The 21722-nt window shown below is 36.3% G+C and overlaps 3 protein-coding genes across 4 annotated transcripts; 2 read left to right on the top strand and 1 right to left on the bottom strand.

The window, feature by feature from the left end:
- Positions 1–16: 16 nt before the first annotated feature.
- Positions 17–5031, bottom strand: LOC6643032 (trafficking protein particle complex subunit 8). Its single transcript, XM_002065765.4, has 8 exons — positions 4612–5031; positions 4390–4551; positions 3391–4327; positions 3066–3314; positions 2540–3008; positions 1543–2473; positions 1076–1486; positions 17–1015 (listed from the first exon to the last, which is right to left on the bottom strand). Exons 1-8 carry the CDS (start codon positions 4775–4777, stop codon positions 324–326), a joined length of 4017 nt encoding a protein of 1338 aa, XP_002065801.1. The 5' UTR covers positions 4778–5031; the 3' UTR covers positions 17–323.
- A 121-nt stretch (positions 5032–5152) lies between these two features.
- On the top strand, positions 5153–6092 carry LOC6643031 (UPF0389 protein GA21628). The gene is made up of 2 exons (XM_002065764.4): positions 5153–5429; positions 5495–6092. The coding sequence occupies exons 1-2, from the start codon at positions 5260–5262 to the stop codon at positions 5697–5699; spliced, it is 375 nt and encodes a 124-aa protein (XP_002065800.1). The 5' UTR covers positions 5153–5259; the 3' UTR covers positions 5700–6092.
- Positions 6093–7168: 1076 nt separating this feature from the next.
- On the top strand, positions 7169–20758 carry LOC6643030 (potassium voltage-gated channel protein Shal). Of its 2 annotated transcripts, XM_002065763.4 has the most exons (6): positions 7169–7297; positions 13202–14760; positions 14820–14982; positions 15057–15245; positions 18259–18411; positions 19748–20758. In XM_002065763.4, the coding sequence occupies exons 2-6, from the start codon at positions 13646–13648 to the stop codon at positions 19841–19843; spliced, it is 1716 nt and encodes a 571-aa protein (XP_002065799.1). In that variant the 5' UTR covers positions 7169–7297; positions 13202–13645; the 3' UTR covers positions 19844–20758. The 2 variants fall into 2 exon arrangements, with proteins under 2 accessions (XP_002065799.1, XP_023031897.1); XM_023176129.2 differs by lacking the exons at positions 18259–18411; positions 19748–20758 and adding an exon at positions 15565–15685.
- The last annotated feature ends 964 nt before the right edge of the window (positions 20759–21722 follow it).

Below are 21722 nucleotides of genomic sequence, written 5' to 3'. Positions count from 1 at the left end.
GATTGGTTAAAAACAGTTTTTAATTCTTTTATGATATGATAGCCAAGTTGGCATTTATCAGTTTATTGTTTTTGCAACGATATAGCCAAATCGAGGGTATGAATAATGTTGGGCCTCAATTAATAATCAACTAATAAAGCTAATGTAGTCTATATAATTTCTTAAATGAAAGGCGGATCGATGCAGATTATATAAAATAAAGTACACAAAATATATGATATTACAAAATATTTTAGGGCAGATAATGCTTTTGGGAATTATATGTAATATGCATGATCACTGCAATTGGTTACTAAAGTGTATCAGCAATGGGAATGATTGGTTTAACCCTTGGCTGGTGCCACAGGCATCACAAAGCTTTCATCTTCGAGAAGGCATCGCTGACCAATGTAGTTCTCATTGGGTTCCCAATGTTCCCTTTCATCACCAAAAACCTCGTACTGCTCATTGGGGTCAGGTGATCCAGCTATTTTATCCTCTGACAATTGGAACTCTCGCTTGCTGGGCCCTTTCTCGCCGTCTTTAGATTTACGTCTAAGCAAAACCTCTGATGCTGCTGACAGATCGCCTGATGGACAATTGCCCGTCTCATACAGATTATACAGCTTGATGAAATGCAATCCATTGACAAGTCTCTCATTCCGACCCTCATCCTGACTAATTATGGCACTCCAACTAAGCGCGAGGGTGGAATGTGGCAGATAGCTTGCAACAATGGCATTAAAATCTTCGGTGCTGATGTTGGTGGGAAAGAAAATTGTCTCTTCGTTGGCCAGAAAAGAACGTGGATCTTCTAGCGGCAGCAGATCCGAAATCCGGTCCATTGGCATAATTTTTAGATGGGAGAGACGACTGGCAAGAAGTTGTTTAATTGAGGGCATCGTCGCCTGTTGGCTGAATTCTTCATCTTTAGAGTCTTGATTTGCCTGCAAGCGGCCCTGAAAACTACACGACTTTTGGGACTTAAGGCTATGTTCTCCGGCTTGTCCTGCTGATATTCCCATCTTGTCCATAACTGCCAAAATTACAAAAATTAGTAAAAACAAATGTGATACGCACAACTCGAAAAACTTACTAAACAGTTTGTCAGGATTCAATTTATACTCTTTGGAGTACAACGACAAGGTATTTATGTAAACTTCCGTGCTGACATTCTTTTGTTCATTATTCACATTCTTCAGCTTGATGTCCAAGCCAAGTTCCCCATTGGTTACATTGCTTATTATACAGGTGGCTTCGGCCTCTAAGCAACTCTCCACCTGCAGCTGCCAAATGTGACGAACCAGTCGATATTTAATGGCCGCTCCGCCAGGTACAGAATAGTAAAAGAGCAAGCGAAGTTGAAAGTTGCCAGTTTTATGGGGAGCCTGCAGCCACATTGGCACTGTCTGGGCTTGTTGAGCCTCTAGTGGTGGCAGACTACAAACATGCTGACCACGAATCTCCTTGTCCTTGACCAATTTATCATTGGAGAGGTTCCGCAGTGCTGAAAGTAGGGTATAGACAACTCAAATGGATCGAGTTAAACAACATTCAACTTACAGTTAAGCATAGCTAGGGGCAACGGCTGCTGAGATTCCTTTTGCAGAAGTGTTATTGAGCGCGGATTATCACAGGCTACAAAAATTTCGTCAATGGGAGCAATGCCTAAATTTCTTAGAGTAATTGTCACCGGTACAATCTCGCCAGTTAACATTTCACTGGGCACTGAACTAAATCCGATGCTCAAGGCAGGCAATTGTGGGATCAAACGAAGGTCCAGTCTATTGTCCAGCATGGTCTGCGATAAGGATTGCGTTGATTTTTTCGATTCTGCAGATGGTTTCACCCGCTGCGTTTCAAATTTCAGGTAGCCTAATAAACTGGTTGCTGGATCCGTTAGAGCAGCAACACGACAAAAGAGACCCAATATATTGAGGCGACCAGTTAGCTTGGGTGTTAAACGAAAATGTAGCGTCTCTGTTGCCTGTTCGGCCAGCTCTATATTGACTGGGCATTGGCATTTGACGGCTGCTTGTATAGCAGCTGAGGAAGCGCCATCCGAAGTGGAAAGATTTCCATTTGACAGCTCCTCGCCATTATCCAAGGTGAGTTTCCAAAGAAGATCTATGTCAGTAAGCGCAACGCCACATTTCACACTATTTGCAAGGCTGACGGCCAGCTCTATAGGTTCACCTTGAATGGCCAGGGGTATGTCCAATGCGGGCTGTTGCTGGGTGAACAAATATCTTGAGGGTTTGAATACGAATGGCTTATTGGAGGCCGCTGTGATGACCAGCATCTCCTCTAGCTTATGCCAAATGGCTTCATCTCCTGGCTGAAATGGGCTGTTAATGTTTAGATTGGAAGCGGGCTCAATATTTGGTTGAGCTGTAAGAGGTGGCACCAATGTTAAGACGCGTATCGATGACTGAATCACTTGGGGCAGGGCGTGGGGCACGAGACCCAGTTCAGGACTTCGACGAATTAGTTCCTAAACGAACAAAATAGTATTTCTTTATTATCATTACCCCACTACTTTTGGCCACTGTTTACTTACATTCTGAGTCTGAAGATATTCTTTAAGGAAATTTGCTTGCTGTTGGGCATTCTGCTGACTGCCAGGACGAAGTAAATGGGCAAACGAACGACTTGATTCCTCCAACTGCTTCAGTTGATAGGCCTGCTTGGCTACCGTATATTGTATGTGGTCCTCGGCCAGACTCCATTCCCGTTTTTCAAAAACCTGGTATGCCTGGCGGTAGCAGCGATAAGCGTGACGTCTTTGTCCAGCGCGCGAGTATCGGTTGCCTGCCAATACAATGTGGAACGCATATTTCCTATGCATCGCCCTGGGCTGTGGGCTAATTAGGAAACAATAGGCCGCCTGCTCTAGCAACAGAGCTGAACGCAGATCCGATTCCTCACTGGTCATACGAATCAGTTGCTTGGCTACCTCACTATACAAGCGAGCAGTTTTCAAACATTCCATGCTCAGTAGGGTGGCTCTTGTGGCAAATTGTTGCAACCTGAGAAGAATTTCAATTTAGTCCTGACCGACTTAAATACATGGCATTAAAACTTACTTGCACACTGTAAGATAGCAGACAATTGCATCTTCCATATAGTCATAGGTCTTCCTGTGCGCAGTGCCCAACTGAAAGGCCGAAAGTGCAGCCATTTCTAGAGCTCCTGCATAGTATTGCCAGGCCGAATCGGCATTAAAGTCCCGCTTGGCCTGATGGTAGGCCTGGAAAGCTAAATTATAGTGACCAAACATAAAGTAAAGATCTCCAAGCTTTCGCGTTTGTAACTCTGCCGACTCATTGGTGTAACTAGAAAGAAGAATAAGCGAAAGTAATCAAGAATGAGGCTTCACAATTAAACCAAACAAAATTCCATTTCACTCACATCACCGCATTCTGGTTGTTGGCGCCAGCTCCCGGTTTGCTAGTGACAAACCATCTTTTGGTAGCACTAAGTAAGGATTTGCTAACTCCTTTCTTCTGTGTAACACCCTCGCTTAAAATGGCCACCAAATGTTCAATGTATGGGATTAAGGCACGCACTGCGTAGTCCTGTACGAAATGACGCAAATTTTCCAAATCTTTGGCCCCTAGACAAGAGCCATGAGGTGCATTATCTGCGGCTACATCATCGGAGGCTGCCCACACATTTGGATTAATATTTTGTGATGCTATGCTCTCGCTGCTGATGCTTAGTCTTGTGCTTAGGGCATCCGTGGCACTCTCCTGCATGGGTGATAGTGGATGCAGCATACCGACTACATCTTGCTCTTGCTCTTGCAGGACAGACATTTGCATGGCGGGCATGCTGCCAACTGCCGACGTTGCTTCCTGAGGCGATTTTGGTGCACTTGGATCAGAAGAACCCTCTTGGGCTAGCGTGGACTTTGGTTGTCTTTTAATATAGTCCTTCCACAAATCCTGCATATCTTGAGCAGCCGGCTGACCGCCTTCATTGGAATTTATTGAGATTAAAAAGCACTTGCTATCACCAAACGTGGACTTGAGCATTTCGAATGCCTGTTGTGCCTTTGACAAATCCCCCTGTCGGGCCTCATGAAGTACCACGTAGCTATTGAGCACTTCACTGGGGTGGAACCATTTTGGCAACTTTTGGGGTGTTATGCTTTGCATTTGTTGCACCCGTTGGGTTAACTTGTGGGCCGTTTCTACGATTTGAGGATCAGCACTAGAGAGAATCAGCAAGCAGCTTAACAGGTGACGTGTGAATTCATGCTCTGCTGGGAATTGTACTGTAAGAAAGGTCTCCCGCCACTGCTCGAACCACGGTTCCGATGTGGGCAGTTCCAGATCCATGTCAGCTGTCGAAAAAAGGGAGAGCATTATCAAAAAAGCAAAAAGTATTTTTCTATCGCCTCCATACCAATAGTGACAACCTTGGTCTTATCATTATGGGCATTTGTCACCGAATCGTTAAGCATTTTCCGCGCCAACACCGTTTGCGGTGGCCTCCAGTCAACATCACAGAAATTGAGACGTAATCCTCGAACAGACACGCTCGTCCCTGATACATCGCGAAAATGAGCTATGAGAAATGAAATCTTTTAGATCATTTTAGCAGAAGCATTCATATCGGCAAATTTACCATCGTTAGGCAATTTGGCAAATGGTTGGAGCAGCTCCACAAATGTTAAATTGTTTCGCTGACATGCCTCATCCGCCAGGGGGCTGCTCAGCACCCCGATTAGTGGCGAGAAGATGTTCTTGATTATATCACGTGCATTATAATTCTGGCCCGTCAATTGCAACATTACTAATGCAAATTTTACTCTAAAAGTTAAGTGTTATTGTTGTATGTTTGGACTTTAATGAAAATACTCTAGGTAAATATGACACTGCACTAGCTTAGTTTAATGACATGACATGATTTGCCACATTTGTCACTGCATTAGTAACGGAGATTTTAGAATCTTTAAAAACGTCTTCAAGTCAAAGCTTTAACTTTATGCTTTAGCAATTTATATGTTAAATTCTAAAGCTATGGCGTAGACAGACAAATTTCGGGATTTTCTTAACCATAAAAATATTTTAAACTGGCCTTAGTCAACAGCTGATTGAGTACATAGTGATTTCTTAGATACTCGATAGATTCTGTTATCGATAACTGGACTACACAATATCGATATCATAACATAATTGCATAAAACCGTAGATTTACTGCTATTGCGGCATTCCTACACAAGATTAGCTCATTTTATCTAATAGAAGCAACAAGTTAGCACCAACCACCAGTATGTTAAACAAATCAACGCAACTAATGGGCACTCTATGGAGACGTTCGCTCGTCACCTCTCAGGTGCTAAGACAAGCAATAAAAAACCATCAGCCAAACAACTTGGAAAAACGGTTTCTTGTTTGGTGTGGAAAATATAAGACTGAAGCTGATGTACCAAGCTTTGTAAGGTTAGTAAGCAAAAATTTTCGGAGGATTTTTCAATTCTAATTCTTACTCTACTGCCATTTTGTAGTCAGGATGAAATGGAACGTTGTCGCAATAAAATGCGTATACGTTTAGCGAATGTAATGATTGGACTCACTATCGTGGGATGCGCCATATCTGTGTATAGCGGTAAACAAGCAGCTAAACGAGGGGATTCGGTGACCAAGCAGAATCTGGAATGGCATAAGCAATTCAATGAGGCTGTTGCCGACTCAACCGCAACCTCAAAGTAATGCCAACAAGAAAGAAATCGTGAAGAAAGCCAAGCTCTGCTCCGAGTACTCAAATTCTTGTTAATTATATTTTTTTGCAAGTGGCTTGTTTATAATGGGCTCCTTTAACGTTAGTTGGATAATGTAATCTAAAAATGATCCTAGTACCCTCTGTCATTATCCCATTATAAGCATTGGCAAATTGTTTTAGACCCCTAAAGTAGTTTGTATTTGTCACTCAAATATATTTTTGCACACAGCATGTCACAAAATATGCATAACATTTAAATTTCGCAAACCGTCAAAAATATTAGCCACCGACGAGAATTGGTATCAATCAGCAAAAGAAATCCAGTTGTTGTTGATAGCTAGTGTTAGTTTAGAGAATATATCATTGCTATTTTTGTTTTTTAATATTCTTTTTTGATTGGGTTTACACAGATTTCCTTTATGTTCATCAGATCTGCTGAATTGAATGTTTACATTTCCTAAGTATTAAAATAATTGAAATTTGTTGAAGCTTACCTTAAATGTTTACAATCAATCAGCAGACAAAATCCAGATGACCCCCAAAAAAACTGATAACGACATGGCCGCAGAGCAGCTTCATGTGTGACAACAGATGGACCGCTGAACTCAAAGGAAATTTTAGAATATACATATATATATGTTAAAATTGGCATTTCTTATACCAGATTTTTTACAAATTCTGTTGAAACTGATTGACCCGTCCATAATGGAAAGATTCTTATTTATCTATTGAAAAGCAAAACATCTTGACATTTGGAATCTGTGCATATAATTAAAACAAATATTCAATCAGAGAAATATCCCACATTAATATAATTGTTCTGTAATTTAATACTGGAAATGATTGATTTCAGAGATTTATTCACACTTAAACAGCTGGCCTTCATTGCGTATGATCTATGCCTGTGGGCCATGGAGAAAAAAAGGTTTACAGACAAAAAAACCTTGCATACATTTTGGGGCTACTGTTTTTTATTACAAACTTGTATACAAAAATGATTTTAGCGAAAAGCAAAAACTTCTTTTTACATTAATATTTTTGAAAGTGAAGATTAACATGTTAAATAAAATATAGTAAAAATTGAAGTATTGCTTTGCTGTACTTGCATAAATTTATCTGGCGCCATTGTTTTTGAAAATTATTCACTAAGATCTGGTTCAACATGCTCTATTTCGAATTGTCTCAATGCGCCGACTCTGTGAGAGTTTTATTTTAGCTTTTCTTGTTTTCTTTGATTTCCGATTGCGCGTCCCGGATTTGGATTCTAACGCATTTTTACTTTCAGTTTGTCGAGAACATTTGAACTCAACGGCGCTTCTCTCCAGCGGCCCTATAGCTCCTAGACTAGCAAAAAGAAAGTTAGCGGGATGCTCTAATTGTGGGCAGCAGAAAAAAAAGAAAGAAAATTCATGCGTAAAGAGAGAACAACAAAGAATATATAAAGAAATAATATTACAAAATAATATTAAAAGAAAAAACGCAAATCGCAAGGCACACAAAATGGGGCAAACAATGCAACAAAAAAAAGTGCGGCTAAATGGAATGTAAAAGGAGAAAAAATCAAGTGTACGGATAGAAGGCGAAAAGTGTAAGAGTTATGTATGTATATGTATATGCATGCACATAGTATGCATATACATATATGTGTATATATTGAATGTATGTGTATAAGCAGAAAGTGTATGTTTAGAAAATGAAAATGAACAATTTGATATTAATTTGAGTTTGAAATAGCCATTGTTAAAACAAATAACCAATCTAAAAGTTAAGCAGATGCTAGCACAAGAAAAAAAAATCCATTTTCACGTTTCTCGCTGCGTGTTGGAATTTGTGTGTGTGTGCTTCGTTTTTTTTTCTGTGTATGTGTGTGTGGGAGTGTCCGTGTGTGTGTGTGTGTTTCGTTTGCTTTTTGATTTGTGAAAATGTGTGTATATCCAAAAGATGTTGTTTCTGTTTTTGCTTCTGGTGCTGCTGGTGCTGCTGCTGCTGTTGAAGGCAAAAACAAAAAGAAAAAAAACATACAATTTTTAAATGCCGCCTATGTCCTTGTTTTGTAAAATATTTATTAAAATTGCGCTTCACTGTGTGCTTGTGTGTGTGTGGGTGTGTGTGTGTGTGCAACACAACGACAACAACCAAAACAACAACGACCATAACAACAACAATAAGAACAACAAGTGTTGCATAGTTTTTCAGTTTAAGTGGGGGCCCGATTCCATGTTTTATATTAATTCATCTAGCAGAAGCAAACAACAAAAAGAAAAGAAAAAAAAGGAAAAAAAAAAAAAAAATAACAGTTCGCTCTTGTGTCTGAAAGTGAAGGTCGTTATTGTTGTATATGTAGGCTCAGAGCCAGAGTGCGGCAAAAACCAAAGAGAGAAAGCGACAGAGACAGACAGATTGATAGTGTCTGTGTGAGAGAGAAAGTGTTTTGTGGGTGCAGAGGACAGAGATAGGTAGTCGTTGTGAGAGCGAACCAGACTTAGATATGAGTGGTTAGAAAGAGAAGCAGGCAGCGCAAGATAAAAGAGAGAAGTCAGTGGGAGCAATGAAAGTGCGGGTGTCGACAGGCGTAATGTGCAAAAAATCCTTGGCTTGGTTTTTGGCGCAACAACAACAACACAAACAACAATAAAGCCATACTAAAAAAAACTTGCACACATTAGTTTAATAAGGGACCTGTCTCTCTCTCTCTGTGTGTGTGTGTGTGTTTGTGTACAAGCTTGCTTTTGTGTGCGTGTGAATGACGCGTGCTTGATGCAAATGCAATCCCAGCTTTGCCTTTACTTTTTTATATTATATAGATAATAATCTCAAATATTAAGCTCTTTTAGGTGAGGGAGATTTTTGTAAAGATTTATTTCTTTATCACATAGATAAATACACAAGGACATTTATGCTCTCAACTAAATGATTTATCCTAAGCTTTCTTTGTACGAACTTTTATCTTGATTTCCAAACTATTTATTCTTAATTTGACAATTCATTTTCATGAACTTCCGTGCCCGCAGAATTATAATAGTATTTGTTGTTGAATCGCTTATGATATAAATAAGGGTCACGTTTTGGGGCAGTTAACTACACACACACACACACACACAGACACTCATTCACTCACTTTGCTGGCTGATTTTTACGGGCTGATAAGCACAACGACCTGTGACGTCTCTCTCTCTAATGTTTTATATATACCCCTATTAAGATGGGCAAATTGCATGTAACAGACCAAGGAAACCTTTTTTGTTTTTGCGAACCTACAAAGTAAATACATATATTCTTCATTAGCCCTAAGCGTTTTGTATTGACTAGGTATACTACTTATGTGTATATATGTATGTACCTAAGCAGTTTGAAATGTTATTTATACCAGAATTAACTAATTTTTGGTCATGAGAATGATTAATATGTAAATATGAAACATTTCGTTGATGAATACTAAACAAATGAGTGAGAACAAGTAAACAATAAATTTATATCAAGTCCAGTTCTACCACCTTTTAGTATAGCGAATCTTGAAGATGGCCTTGGTTTAGGCAAACCGACCCTAACGTATACATATGTTCATACATGTGTGTGTGTATATATACAAAAAATATTTGTACATTGTGTACACAACGTAATTTAAATAATAAATCAACTTTTGTAATCGAATCGTCACCCTTTGCCTTGTACATCATGACGTATGCGCAATGTCAGCAAATGTACACATATGAAGTATACGCAGTGTGGAAACAAACAATTATTCCTTGCTAGATCAAAAAAAAAAAACACACTCACTTTTCTCGACTTTATAACTAATTTCTTAAAATAAAGTCGCTAATTGTTATATATATACATATATATTGCTAGGGCCTTGAAGAAATAGCAGAAGCAATTGTTAAGATTCACTTAATGATGATATGAAATACATCTACAAAAGGACCTACTTGGATTTTTGTCAGGCTCGAAATTCATAAGATCAATACCCCACATATCAAACAAAACAAATAAACTATTTTAAGAAAGCAAAAGAAAAAATATGTGAAATTTTCATTTCGTATCGATCTGCTATATAATCTTAAGACCATTCATATTGCAGTGATCTTTAAGGGGGTGTAAAAACAAATGTTTTTCCTCAATTCTCTAGCCTTTCATTACATTTGCATAAATTTTCCTATAAAAGAAAGTTTTCATCAAATAGTTTATTGGCCTTGCCGATTTTTGCTCACCCTATCCCTAAAAATGGATATCAATCTGAATAGATTTCAAAATATTTGATTAGAAATTTATTGGCTTTTCCCACAAAACTCACAATGAAAATTCAATTTTTTTTTCAATTATTACTTCCATGGAAGTAATTTGCAAAAAATATGTTTTTTTTTTGTTTTGACTGTTGAAAAATCGCTATAGCCAATTTGTAAGTGTATGTATAAAAATGGGAAAAATTTTTAAGCATACAAAAAGCTGCTCGTAAACAAAGGAATCAACAATAACAGCGGCAACAACAATAATAATAACAACAACAACAACAACAACAACGACAACAATTAGGTGATTGGTTAAAAATAGCCAGGGCGAATCAAAAAAGTAAACATTGTTAACTTATTGTCAATAAAAATACGAAAATTTTCAAACACAAAGCCATAAAAATGCGTTTATGATCTGGAAATCTCATTCTGTTGCTTTTCCATTCGAAAAAAGAATATTTTATGTGTTGAAAAAGTATCCGATTTATGGAACTTCTGAAAGATATGGAAAACTAAAACCTAACAATGGAGAATCCCTGTTTGTCTGTTTATTTCTAAAATAAGCAACACAAAAAAAAAAAGTGAAACAAAAAAACAAATTTGCAAAAACAAAAATTTTGTATTTTTGTATTTTGTTTAACCAATTTGAAATATGACAAACGAAAATGCAGATCTATTTATAATTTCTATACACATAATGACACATTGGTTTTTATATCCTTAGAATGCAAAAGGCGGAAAGCGCAATGAAAATATATATATGTATGTATATGGAGAGATATTTACATGTGAATTGTGGAATTTGCAATGTTTTCTAAAGCAAAACCCACACTAGCCATCTCTCAATGCTCTCAATTTGGCTCATACAATATGTTAAAGCTATGACCCATCAAATCAAACGCAAGGATTAGTAGTTGTATATTGATTTAATCGAAAATCGAAAATTGGTACTGCTAAAGATTAGTCCTTGTTACCAAACAAAGCATGACCTTTTAATGGACTATACTAAAATGAAAACGAAAATGGCACCCATACAAAGACCACCCACTGATGGTGTTCAATTTTAGTGATTTTCCTTGTCTACTAGAAACATTAGATATTTGATGATATATATATATATATATATTTTGATGGCTCACAACACGCATTCGGTTTGCCTAATGCATAAACTAACGATAGACAGACAAGAGGGACGAACGAAAAGAGAGATGGTAAAAATGGCATTGATTAATTTACATTTCCCTTCAATAGACACACACACACACACGCACGATATAAGAAAGTCAACGAATTCTATACGAGAAATTCTTGACGGGATAATGTGAGTTATTACAACATTAGGCTCTGACACAAGGACATTTGTAGTAGACGCATGTCAAGTCATTTAGCGACAAATTATTGTTCAGGTAGAGGGGATATAGCCTTAGCTCTTCCAATGAGTCCTCTATATATAACTTCAGATGGTTAGATAAATATTCGAATGATAAATTATCAAGAATCCCTTTGATTTTCTGTTAAAATACATTTTGAGTGACACTTTCTTGAAAGCGACTGAATGTTTAGTTAATTTTATGTAGCACACTTTAAGGCTCTTTAAGGATCTTTAGTATTTCATTTCTAATCCTCATTGGCAAGTGAATTTGCGAGTTTATATTTATTTTTTAATGCCATTGGGTTTAATCTTTCACTTGCTCAAATTTTGAATACTAAAATTTTATTAAAAAGACAATGAAGGACTATAAAAGTAAAATAAAGGAATTCGCTAAATTATTTTTATAAGAGAAATTAAAAATTTTGAGATTTAACAACATGTTTTTCAAAAGCACAAACTTTACAAAAACTCGAAACAAAAGTGTTAAATAAATAGAACCCCGATACATATATGACAATGTTTTCTCCAAGTATAGACATTCTGAAAAGTATGTCCTTGAGTTCATTTTCTTGAAGAATTTCTGTCACTTTTGGTTGTGCATTTTGTGTTGGCTGTTCTTCCTGTTTGTTAGATTTTATTTAAAACACACAAAGTGTCTACTATTTTGCTATGTAGTATCTGAAGAAGAAAAGAAAGTAAAACATTTTCGACATTTTTGTTTTGTATTTTGAAAACAACAACACACACATATCCTCCATATACACACGCCCACACACATTGGTATATATGTATGCTAATACATACAATTACACCCACTCGCACATCCAAATTTTGTTCACTTCCGAAATTTCTCGCCTCATTTGTGTTTATGCTATCAAGGGAATTCCGTTCAAAAAAAATCGACAGACAATGAATGCGTTTTTCAAGAAATGTTTTATCTAAATATTTATACGAATCATCTGTCCCGGTCTTTGCAGCTCCTCCAGCTGGTTCTCCTTTCTATTCGCATGCTCAAATTTTATTGAGTCTGTCGGTTTGTCTGTTGTCTGAATGGAAGATTACAGGTTCAAAGAAATTTATATGTATTTCTCGTGCAAGCACATTAAACGCCCCTCGAAATAGTTATATATTTTTTTGTTTTTTGTTTTTTTGCCAACCACAATTAAAACGCAAAACGCAAAACTTTGTTTCTCACTCCGGCCTCCTACCCCCTTCTGGCTCCTCCTAGCCCCTTTGGCCCCTGTTTAGCCTCTTTGTGACAAAAAGCCATTTGCTTCCATAAATGTCATGGCCTAGCTCTTTAAGTAGTCCTAGATACACATGCAAAGCGAATATATATACTTATTTTTGTATATATAGTAACACTTATATAGCTGGCATGATAGTTATGAAACGTCGCAGTTAGAATTGTAGTTTATTCAAAGGATCTCATGCTATATATACACATATAAAGCTCCGTTTTAGAGAGAACTTGTCTACAGGTACAGGCAAAGAAAGGTGAAAGAATAATCGCTTATAAAATATTATAATCTGATTTTGGCTAAAAGTTTTCAAAATACTGACTTGAGTGCAACTAAAAACATTTTGTTTTAAATCAAAAGTTTACTTTAGCCACAAGTTTATATACATACATATAGTCCTTAATAAGTTGATGAAAAGTCTAAAGAAGACGTCATATTTTGACGAGGCCTCATTGAAATTTCAAAAGGTTTATGAACTTGTGGATGAAGACATTTACTTTTGAATACAAACAAAGAAAACAAAGAAATGCCCAAGGATAAAGTAAACATAGAAATTTTGAGTGAAAATGAGTGGAATTCGATTTATCAATATTCGATTTTATTTTACCAATTTGAATTCTTATCTTAAATTTTTCATCAATTTCTCATTACAGTTGCAACGTATAATTGAATCATATCCTGTGGGTGAATCCTTAATGAGTAAACAAAGAAGAAGCACTCCGAAAAATGACAGCAATAAGTCAAAGCAATAAAACACAGCGAGCGAGTAAGGGAGAGAGAAAGAGGAAAGCCTAATAAAAGAGGAGAAAAGAAGTAAAATCATCGGGTCAAAGTTTTGTGCAACTTTTGGGCAATAAGCAAAAGAAATTAAAAATTAATTAACAAGAAATACATAAATCGACATAAAGAGGTAAAGGAGAAGAGGAAGAAGAAGAACTTAGCCCATTAAGGTTCCCCCCCTCTCATAAGGTTCCCCCATTAAATCAATAATATTCGATTCAGTATTGCATATTGAAATCTGTAGGCAACGTTGAAAGGAATCCACATACGTCCTTAGCCAGTCTCCGGTAGGACACTGAAACATTCCACCACACAGTATGGCCTCGGTCGCCGCTTGGCTGCCTTTCGCCCGAGCGGCGGCCATTGGTTGGGTGCCGATAGCCACCCATCCGCTGCCACCGCCACCCATGCCCAAGGATCGACGCAAAACGGACGATGAGAAGCTATTAATTAATGTATCTGGTCGCCGTTTTGAGACATGGCGTAATACACTGGAAAAATATCCGGACACGTTGCTTGGCTCCAATGAGCGCGAATTCTTCTATGATGAGGATTGCAAGGAGTATTTCTTTGATCGGGATCCGGATATATTTCGACATATACTCAATTACTATAGGACGGGCAAATTGCATTATCCCAAACACGAATGCTTGACCAGCTACGATGAGGAGTTGGCCTTCTTTGGCATTATGCCCGATGTGATTGGCGATTGTTGTTACGAGGACTATCGCGATAGGAAACGAGAGAATGCGGAACGTCTAATGGATGATAAACTCTCCGAGAACGGTGATCAGAATCTACAGCAATTGACCAACATACGCCAAAAGATGTGGCGTGCCTTTGAGAATCCGCATACATCGACATCAGCATTGGTATTCTACTATGTCACAGGGTTCTTCATTGCCGTATCCGTGATGGCGAATGTGGTCGAAACCGTTCCCTGTGGCCAACGTCCCGGCAGAGCTGGCAGTTTGCCGTGCGGTGAACGCTACAAAATCGTATTCTTTTGCCTGGACACAGCCTGTGTGATGATATTCACAGCTGAATATCTGTTGCGTCTATTTGCCGCACCCGATCGTTGTAAATTTGTACGCTCCGTGATGAGCATCATCGATGTTGTGGCAATTATGCCATATTACATTGGCCTGGGCATTACCGATAACGATGATGTTAGCGGCGCCTTTGTCACACTGCGAGTATTTCGCGTATTTCGTATTTTTAAATTCTCTCGGCATTCTCAGGGTCTACGTATCCTTGGCTACACCCTCAAATCATGCGCCAGCGAATTGGGCTTTCTTGTGTTCTCGCTGGCCATGGCCATCATTATATTTGCCACCGTCATGTTCTATGCCGAAAAGAATGTGACTAGCACCAATTTCACATCGATACCGGCTGCCTTCTGGTATACCATAGTGACCATGACAACGCTGGGGTAAGTGTCCATTTTCTAATCCGTTCGAATCTGTCTCTTATCTACCCACTTCATACTAGTTACGGTGACATGGTCCCGGAGACAATAGCTGGCAAAATTGTGGGCGGTGTTTGCTCACTCAGCGGTGTGCTGGTCATCGCCTTACCTGTACCTGTTATTGTATCGAACTTTAGTAGAATTTATCATCAAAATCAACGGGCGGATAAGCGCAAGGCGCAGAGGGTAAGTTCGGGCAACTCTGTTGTTATGCATTCCAAATAAATATCTATTGACTATTATCGTTATTATCCTTATAGAAAGCTCGCCTGGCCCGTATACGCATTGCGAAAGCTTCATCGGGAGCGGCATTTGTTAGCAAAAAGAAGGCAGCTGAAGCCCGATGGGCTGCTCAGGAATCTGGCATTGAGCTGGATGATAATTATCGGGATGAAGATATTTTTGAGTTGCAACATCATCATTTGTTGCGATGTCTTGAAAAGACAACGGTGCGTATATTTAATATATGTATATACCCCTCGCCACCCCCACGACCACCAAAAAAATATATATATATATATATTTATTTGAATTGAGAAACTGACTGATCTTATTGCCGCTCGTTTCGTAATCTTTTATACGGACTTCCTCTCGTCTGTCTCGATTTCGAACAAACTATGTGTGTGTTGTTTTTACCGTTATTTTTTGGTTGGTTTTTCTGTTTGTTTGTTGGCGTGATTATGATTTTTCAAATTTATGATTTTACTTTTTCTATATGTATCATTTTTGTTTCTCTGGTTTATCTTTTTCGTTATCTTTTCCTCGCAGATGTAGCAACATTTGAACAACTACTTTCTTAGACTAAACCATTTAGATAGTCGTCTTGAGCACGCATTAGGCAAAGCAATGACAACAACAACAACAACAACAACTAAATCAACAATACACAACAACAACAACAACAACAGCAGCAGCAGGAGCAGCAGCAACTACTACAACAACAACAACTACAACAACAACAACAACAATAATAATAACAACAACAACAACAACAAGTACCTTTACTGAAAAAGAAACAAATTTTTGTTGTATCTAAAAAAAAAAAAAAACACACACACACACACAACGTGAAAGCATTTTTGGTCTTCTGTGTTTTCTACATTCTAAGCTCCCATTTGTCTTACGTTTTTCACACAAAAATGAACAAAAATGAGCAAAACAAGAAACATAATATAAACCAATCAATATTAATGTTTGTTCAATTCCTCTTACCAACACTCAAAAACAAAAAACCAAAAAACAAAACAAAATAAATACCAAATACAAAAAAGAAAAAAGTAAGTGCTTTCGGGTTTGTTCCTTTCATTTTTGTTCTCTTTTTTCTCGTTCCTAATTAATTTTTATGATTTCTGTACTTTTCGATAACAAGTCATACATATGTACATATAGTTAACTAATAAGAACATATGTTTTATTGTATATATGTATGTACATATGCCGACTATGTTTCTGTTTCTGTTTCTGTTCCAACTTACACAATCTACTAAAATTTGCTTGAAAAAGTTCTAATCAAAAAACGTGAAATGAAAACACAAAACCGAAAAACTAACCGAAAACACACACAATTGAAAACTAAAATTCGCGAAAGTGGCGTGTGGAATGTCTTTAATTATCAGCAATCGAAATAATCCAGTAAAAGTGATGACAGCTGTATCATATTTTATTCAAGACTCATTTTAATGGCTACTTAGAGGCACAGATGTTAAAATTCAAAAAATTAATCGTCTATTTTACCAAGTGATGAGCTAAAAATTATGACTTTTTGAATATTTCCTCTTAGCTTGGTGTTTGTAGAAGATGTTTTTAATTAGATTTCATTTATCTTGGCAAATGGCCTGTCAGCCAATAATAACGTATACGCACTGTATTTCAGCTAAAGTAATAATTATAATCTTTCTTTCAAAAAATCTTCAAATAAACATATAATATAAGAAATATTAAAAAACACAATAAATTGAGAAAGACAAATTTCTCAATTTTGACAATTTTTAAGAGCTCATACTGATTTAAAGCATAAAAATTCGAAAGCTCAAAGAAATAAATTTTGTTGTATACATTAATTTGTATACTGACTAGAGTTCAATGGCAGATCTAGGAAAATGAATAACTGAAAAATGGCCCTTAAAGTATGCATAAATATTCAAAGAATTTGATTTTTTAAACGAATAACATTTTTTCGTATTTTTTTTTTAAGAAAAAGGTTATGTACATAACGAAAAAAATTGTTCCACTTCATTTAGATTTTAAAACATTTCTATAAGTTAAATAAATTCATTTTTAACTATTTATTGCATACTTTGGGGGATACATTTCGTAGTTTTGATAACGATTCACTTCAACATTCCACATAGAACTTGTTAAAATGTTTCCCAAAATTAAAAGAACAAAAAAAAAAAACTTTAACCATTTCAAGCGGAAATAGTTTTTGAGTTTTATGTAATTATGTACTATTTATGTATATATATGTAGATTTTGTTTATTTATTTACAAGTATTTCGATTAGGTTAACTTTTTATTATTGTAGATTTTTCTATTTCCCTAACAATTGCCACAAAACAAAAACCCAAAAATATAACTGAAAAATGCATTAAAAAATTCGAATGATAACGGTCAAAAAAGCGTCTCGCGATTGATCACGCCAAAGTTTTCGCCGCCGCCGCCGCCGCCGCCGCCGCCTCGCTCACGACTTGAAAAAAAAACTGTTGCCGTAGCCGTTGCCCGTAACCTCCCCTCGCCACGAATCGCTCGCCCTCTGCTCAGATCAGCTCTGTCCTGCCTGCTCGCTCGCTCGCCCGCCCGCCCGCCGCGCTCCTGCTTTCTCCTTTATGCTCTGCTGCCGCCATTGCCTCACACACAGACACACACACACACATACATACACATTTACACACTTAAGCTGTGTATCTTGACTGTTCTCATTGTGTTATTGTAATATTGTCATTGCTTAGGAGCCAGCCCCCTGCCTCACCCCCTTTCCAAAATGATGTGTTATTTTTAAATGTTCAAATGCTCTCACCCACCAAGCCCCCACCCCACCCCACCCCACCCCACACACCCCTGTGTTTTGATTGTTGTTTTGAACCGCCTCCTTTGGGTATATTCAATATGTGTGTGTTTGTTACTAACCTGTCCTGTGTTTTGTGTGTATGATTGTAAAAACCGATTGACCCCCGCTTAACCCCCATCCCTTTCCTCCTTTCAACCTCTCTGTCTATCTCTCTTACTCACTCTCTCTCTCTCTCGCTCTCTGTCTCTCTGTATATTTGTAAAAAACAATCAAAAAAACAAACAAAACAAGAACAAAAAATTATTGTATTCTATGTATTATTCTTTGTTTCTCTTTGTAAAATTCTTCTCTGGCTGTACGTCTACTCAAAAACCAAAAAAAACCAAAACTAAATCAAAAAAAAAAAACCAAAAATTCTCAAAAAAATCCAAAAAATTGAATGAACGATCAAACAGGATCGCGAATTTGTCGAATTGGAAATACCATATAATGGCCAGCCAAAGCGACCGGGCTCGCCCTCGCCAATGGCCAGTCCCGCCCATTCGACAAATAGTGCCGCAGGCCTCTTGCAATCCTGTTGCGGACGGTGCTGTTCTCAGCGCTATCAGGTAAGTTATTGACTAACTAATATGTACATAAACACACCTATACATACATACATACTTATCTATGTAGAATTGACACAACGCTTTAATGTACATGGTTATAATTTGTTTAATCTCTAAAGCCCTTCAAAGTGCAGAAATTTAGAGAGGAAAAAATCACTGAAGCCAAATTTGGCCATTGATTCAATATCTTTAATTCCCAGTCAATCTTAGAGTAGAATTTTCGATCGATGGTTTCTATGGCAGCTTTATATTAAAGTAATCTAATCCGACGATTTGTTAAAAGTGAACTATGCACAAAGAATTGAGGGCATGAAGGTCATTCACACAGACGGACTTGATCGAAAATCAAAAATATATATATACACATTATAAGACCATTAACAATGTTTTCATCAGACGATTAAGTTGAAACTTTTCTAATGAATTTTTAATTTATATACAAACAAACTGCAAGGGTATAAAAAAAGTTTCACCAAATTAATGAAAATTGATTTATAGTTTGAAATTAATCAATATTAGTAGGATTTTTTGTTTTATCTGCTTATTTTTCACTGCACTTTGAAGGGAGATGATTTATACAAAGCGCAGGTGGGTCTGTCTCTCTCTATCTCTATTTCTGTCTCTGTCTTTGTCATTGTCTCTCCCTATGCTATAACTTTGTTTCTGTATCTAATAGTAATTTTGTAACTATATACATATATATATACATATATAAATATTATTTGTTTGCTAGCTTTGGTTCGAATTGAAAGAATAATAAAAATATAAATAGAAAATTTACATCGGTATAACCGATGTTTATATACCCTTGCAGTTCTTTAACTGTCAAAAAAGTCATGATGTCATAAATCTGATCGAAAATTGAGAGAGAACAAATATGATATAATAATATTATATTCTTATAGATGCCAGACTTGAAAGTTTATAGTTTTGAATTTTTTAAATAAAGCCTACGGTTATGCTATGAATACGCACATGGTTAAGATTGGCAAAAGATTGAACAAACTGTAGTATACTTTTAGGCGCATCAGGCAAACGCATTCACAAATGTACAAAAAGACAAATGAGATTAGCTTTTTTTTTTTTTTTTTGAAAAATCTCCGATTTAGAATTTGCAAGAGTATAGAAAAACTTTGGCCAAGTCAAAGTTAGCCTGGTCTTGTTGTATTTATATAGTTTCTATATCTTTTACTAAACATCATGTACGACAACTGTTGTGGCATTAGTTGCCCCAGTGTTTTACTTGCATCTCTTCCACACTGCGAATAAGTCCTTAAAATTTGCTGGAAATATTTCGAGATATAGATTTCATATTTTTATCATTCCATTCTTTTAGGCCTGTGGAAAGTATATGCCAGCTGCCAGCAATGCTCAAAATAGCCAAAACAATCAGCCCATGGATGGCACTTATCTAGTGGAGGCCTCGTTCTGAGCCAGCAGCGGCAGCAGCAGCAACACCAAAAGAACGCGCATCCAGAGAAGGAGGAGAAGGAGGAGGAGGAGGATGAGTTGCAGCAGCAGCAGAAGCAGCGGCAGCTGTACCACCACCCCCGCCCCCGCTACCAAGCCGAGATCAAGCAAAGATGAATGCTAATGCTAAATGCGAATTTCAATGATTTATGTTACGTTTAGAAGTCTAACTTAAAACAACTTTTAAAATTACAATGAAAGTTTTCAATTTGTTGTAGTCATTTTTGTCGAATAGTAGCAAACAAAATCCTCTAAACAAAAACAAAAAACCTAAACCACAATAAGAAAACAAATCAGAAGAATGAAATATGCAACCAATCCAATTCACAATCAATCTAATCTTCAAAATCTGATTTTCGAGTTTAACCACAAAATCAGTTAATCTACAAGAAAAACAAAAGTAAAAAAAACAATGAGAATATTCGCAAATTAAATGTGTGTAAAATGTAAAGAAGCACATCAAGAACAAAAAAAAAAAAAAAAAAATACTACAACAAATTAACAAAAATAATAATAATACAGATAATATATATGAATATAATATAAAACAAAAACAAAAAAAAAAACAACACAAAATTGGATTTGATTAGCGAGGCCATATTAATAAATAAAACAACACAACAACAACAAACACTTGAAGTAATACGAGTATATAATGAAATAATACATACATAACATAACAAGCAACACTATTTACTTTATATAGGTGACAAGACAACAACAACAAATGAAAAAAAACAAGAAAAACAACAAAAAAGCATACAGAAACCAAAGCATTTTAGAGGAATTTACTAAAACCAAAATGGAAAATAATAATAATAATTATAATAATAATAATAAAAGAAAAACATATATTAATAAATGAAAGCAAACAGAATATAAGAAATTACAACAATTGAGAAGAAGATAAACTCAAGCAATGTTGCATTGGGTCCAAGGAACACAAAGTCATTTTAATTCAATTCGAACCGATTTGATCAACGCATCGATTCAAGATTCGAGTAGAGCCCAATAAATTGATGTATTTTCATTAAACAGTCCGTAGATTTAGTAAATATTATTATTATTATTCATAGGCGGTCTCAAGGGCTGTTGAATGCGGCGAACCTTTTTCCCTTAAAGTATGCAATAGGCTGCAAAAGTATTTGCAACAAATGTTTCGGGGATTACTTTTTTCAAAATTTCTTTACATGATTTTAAAAAAACCTATGCTTATTGCATACTTTACGGGGCAATGTCCTTGAAACCGCCATTATTATTATTATACTCTTCATTTGTGTTTCAACACCTTTTTCTGGCACAAAAGCAACAAAGGAAACAATAATTTGTTTTTTTGTCTCAATTATTCCTATTATTATTATAATTTTATTCTATTAATTAGTATAAAACTAGACATACTTAACATTATTTTAAAAATACTTTAATTACACAATGTGACAAAATTTGAAAATTTTCTTCTTCGGGAATTAAAGTTTGAAAAAAAATCAGAGAATTCCCAAACAACTTTTACTTCTTTTTTGAGAGTTCCATGTAAATACTTTGCTACATATTAAAAACTTCTTAATCTGAGTTTATTTTCTGTTTTTGGTTAGATAGAGGAATATAATATTAAGTAAGCTGTTTTGGATATTATCTGAATGAACTTTTGAACAGTTTTCATTTTGTGTTGAACTTTTATGCCTTGGATGGAGGTTTTGGAATTATGCATCATATTGAATATTATTGTCGAATTTCTGGTATTCAGTTTCACCTAAAAAGAAAAACTGTCATATAGAGTTATTAAATATTTTTTGGTGAGGCAAAAAGTAATTACTTATAATTACTATTATTATTATTATTAT

This window comes from Drosophila willistoni (assembly GCF_018902025.1).
Source record: "Drosophila willistoni isolate 14030-0811.24 chromosome XR unlocalized genomic scaffold, UCI_dwil_1.1 Seg41, whole genome shotgun sequence".
Taxonomy (NCBI): domain Eukaryota; kingdom Metazoa; phylum Arthropoda; class Insecta; order Diptera; family Drosophilidae; genus Drosophila; species Drosophila willistoni.
The sequence above is the reverse complement of the archived record's forward strand: the minus strand, read 5'-3'. Positions and strand labels throughout refer to the sequence as shown.

What these genes read in the sequence shown, in the direction of transcription:
- LOC6643032 (XM_002065765.4), bottom strand. Translation starts at nt 4,777, where the DNA reads ATGTTGCAATTGACGGGCCAGAATTATAATGCACGTGATATAATCAAG. An exon ending in TGCTATCTTACAGTGTGCAA is followed by an intron (nt 3,009 to 3,065) that starts GTAAGTTTTAAT and finishes AATTCTTCTCAG; the next exon opens with GTTGCAACAATTTGCCACAA. An exon ending in GCCCCTAGCTATGCTTAACT is followed by an intron (nt 1,487 to 1,542) that starts GTAAGTTGAATG and finishes CCCTACTTTCAG; the next exon opens with CACTGCGGAACCTCTCCAAT.
- LOC6643031 (XM_002065764.4), top strand. Translation starts at nt 5,260, where the DNA reads ATGTTAAACAAATCAACGCAACTAATGGGCACTCTATGGAGACGTTCG. An exon ending in GATGTACCAAGCTTTGTAAG is followed by an intron (nt 5,430 to 5,494) that starts GTTAGTAAGCAA and finishes GCCATTTTGTAG; the next exon opens with TCAGGATGAAATGGAACGTT.
- LOC6643030 (XM_002065763.4), top strand. Translation starts at nt 13,646, where the DNA reads ATGGCCTCGGTCGCCGCTTGGCTGCCTTTCGCCCGAGCGGCGGCCATT. An exon ending in ATAAGCGCAAGGCGCAGAGG is followed by an intron (nt 14,983 to 15,056) that starts GTAAGTTCGGGC and finishes TTATCCTTATAG; the next exon opens with AAAGCTCGCCTGGCCCGTAT. An exon ending in GCTGTTCTCAGCGCTATCAG is followed by an intron (nt 18,412 to 19,747) that starts GTAAGTTATTGA and finishes CCATTCTTTTAG; the next exon opens with GCCTGTGGAAAGTATATGCC.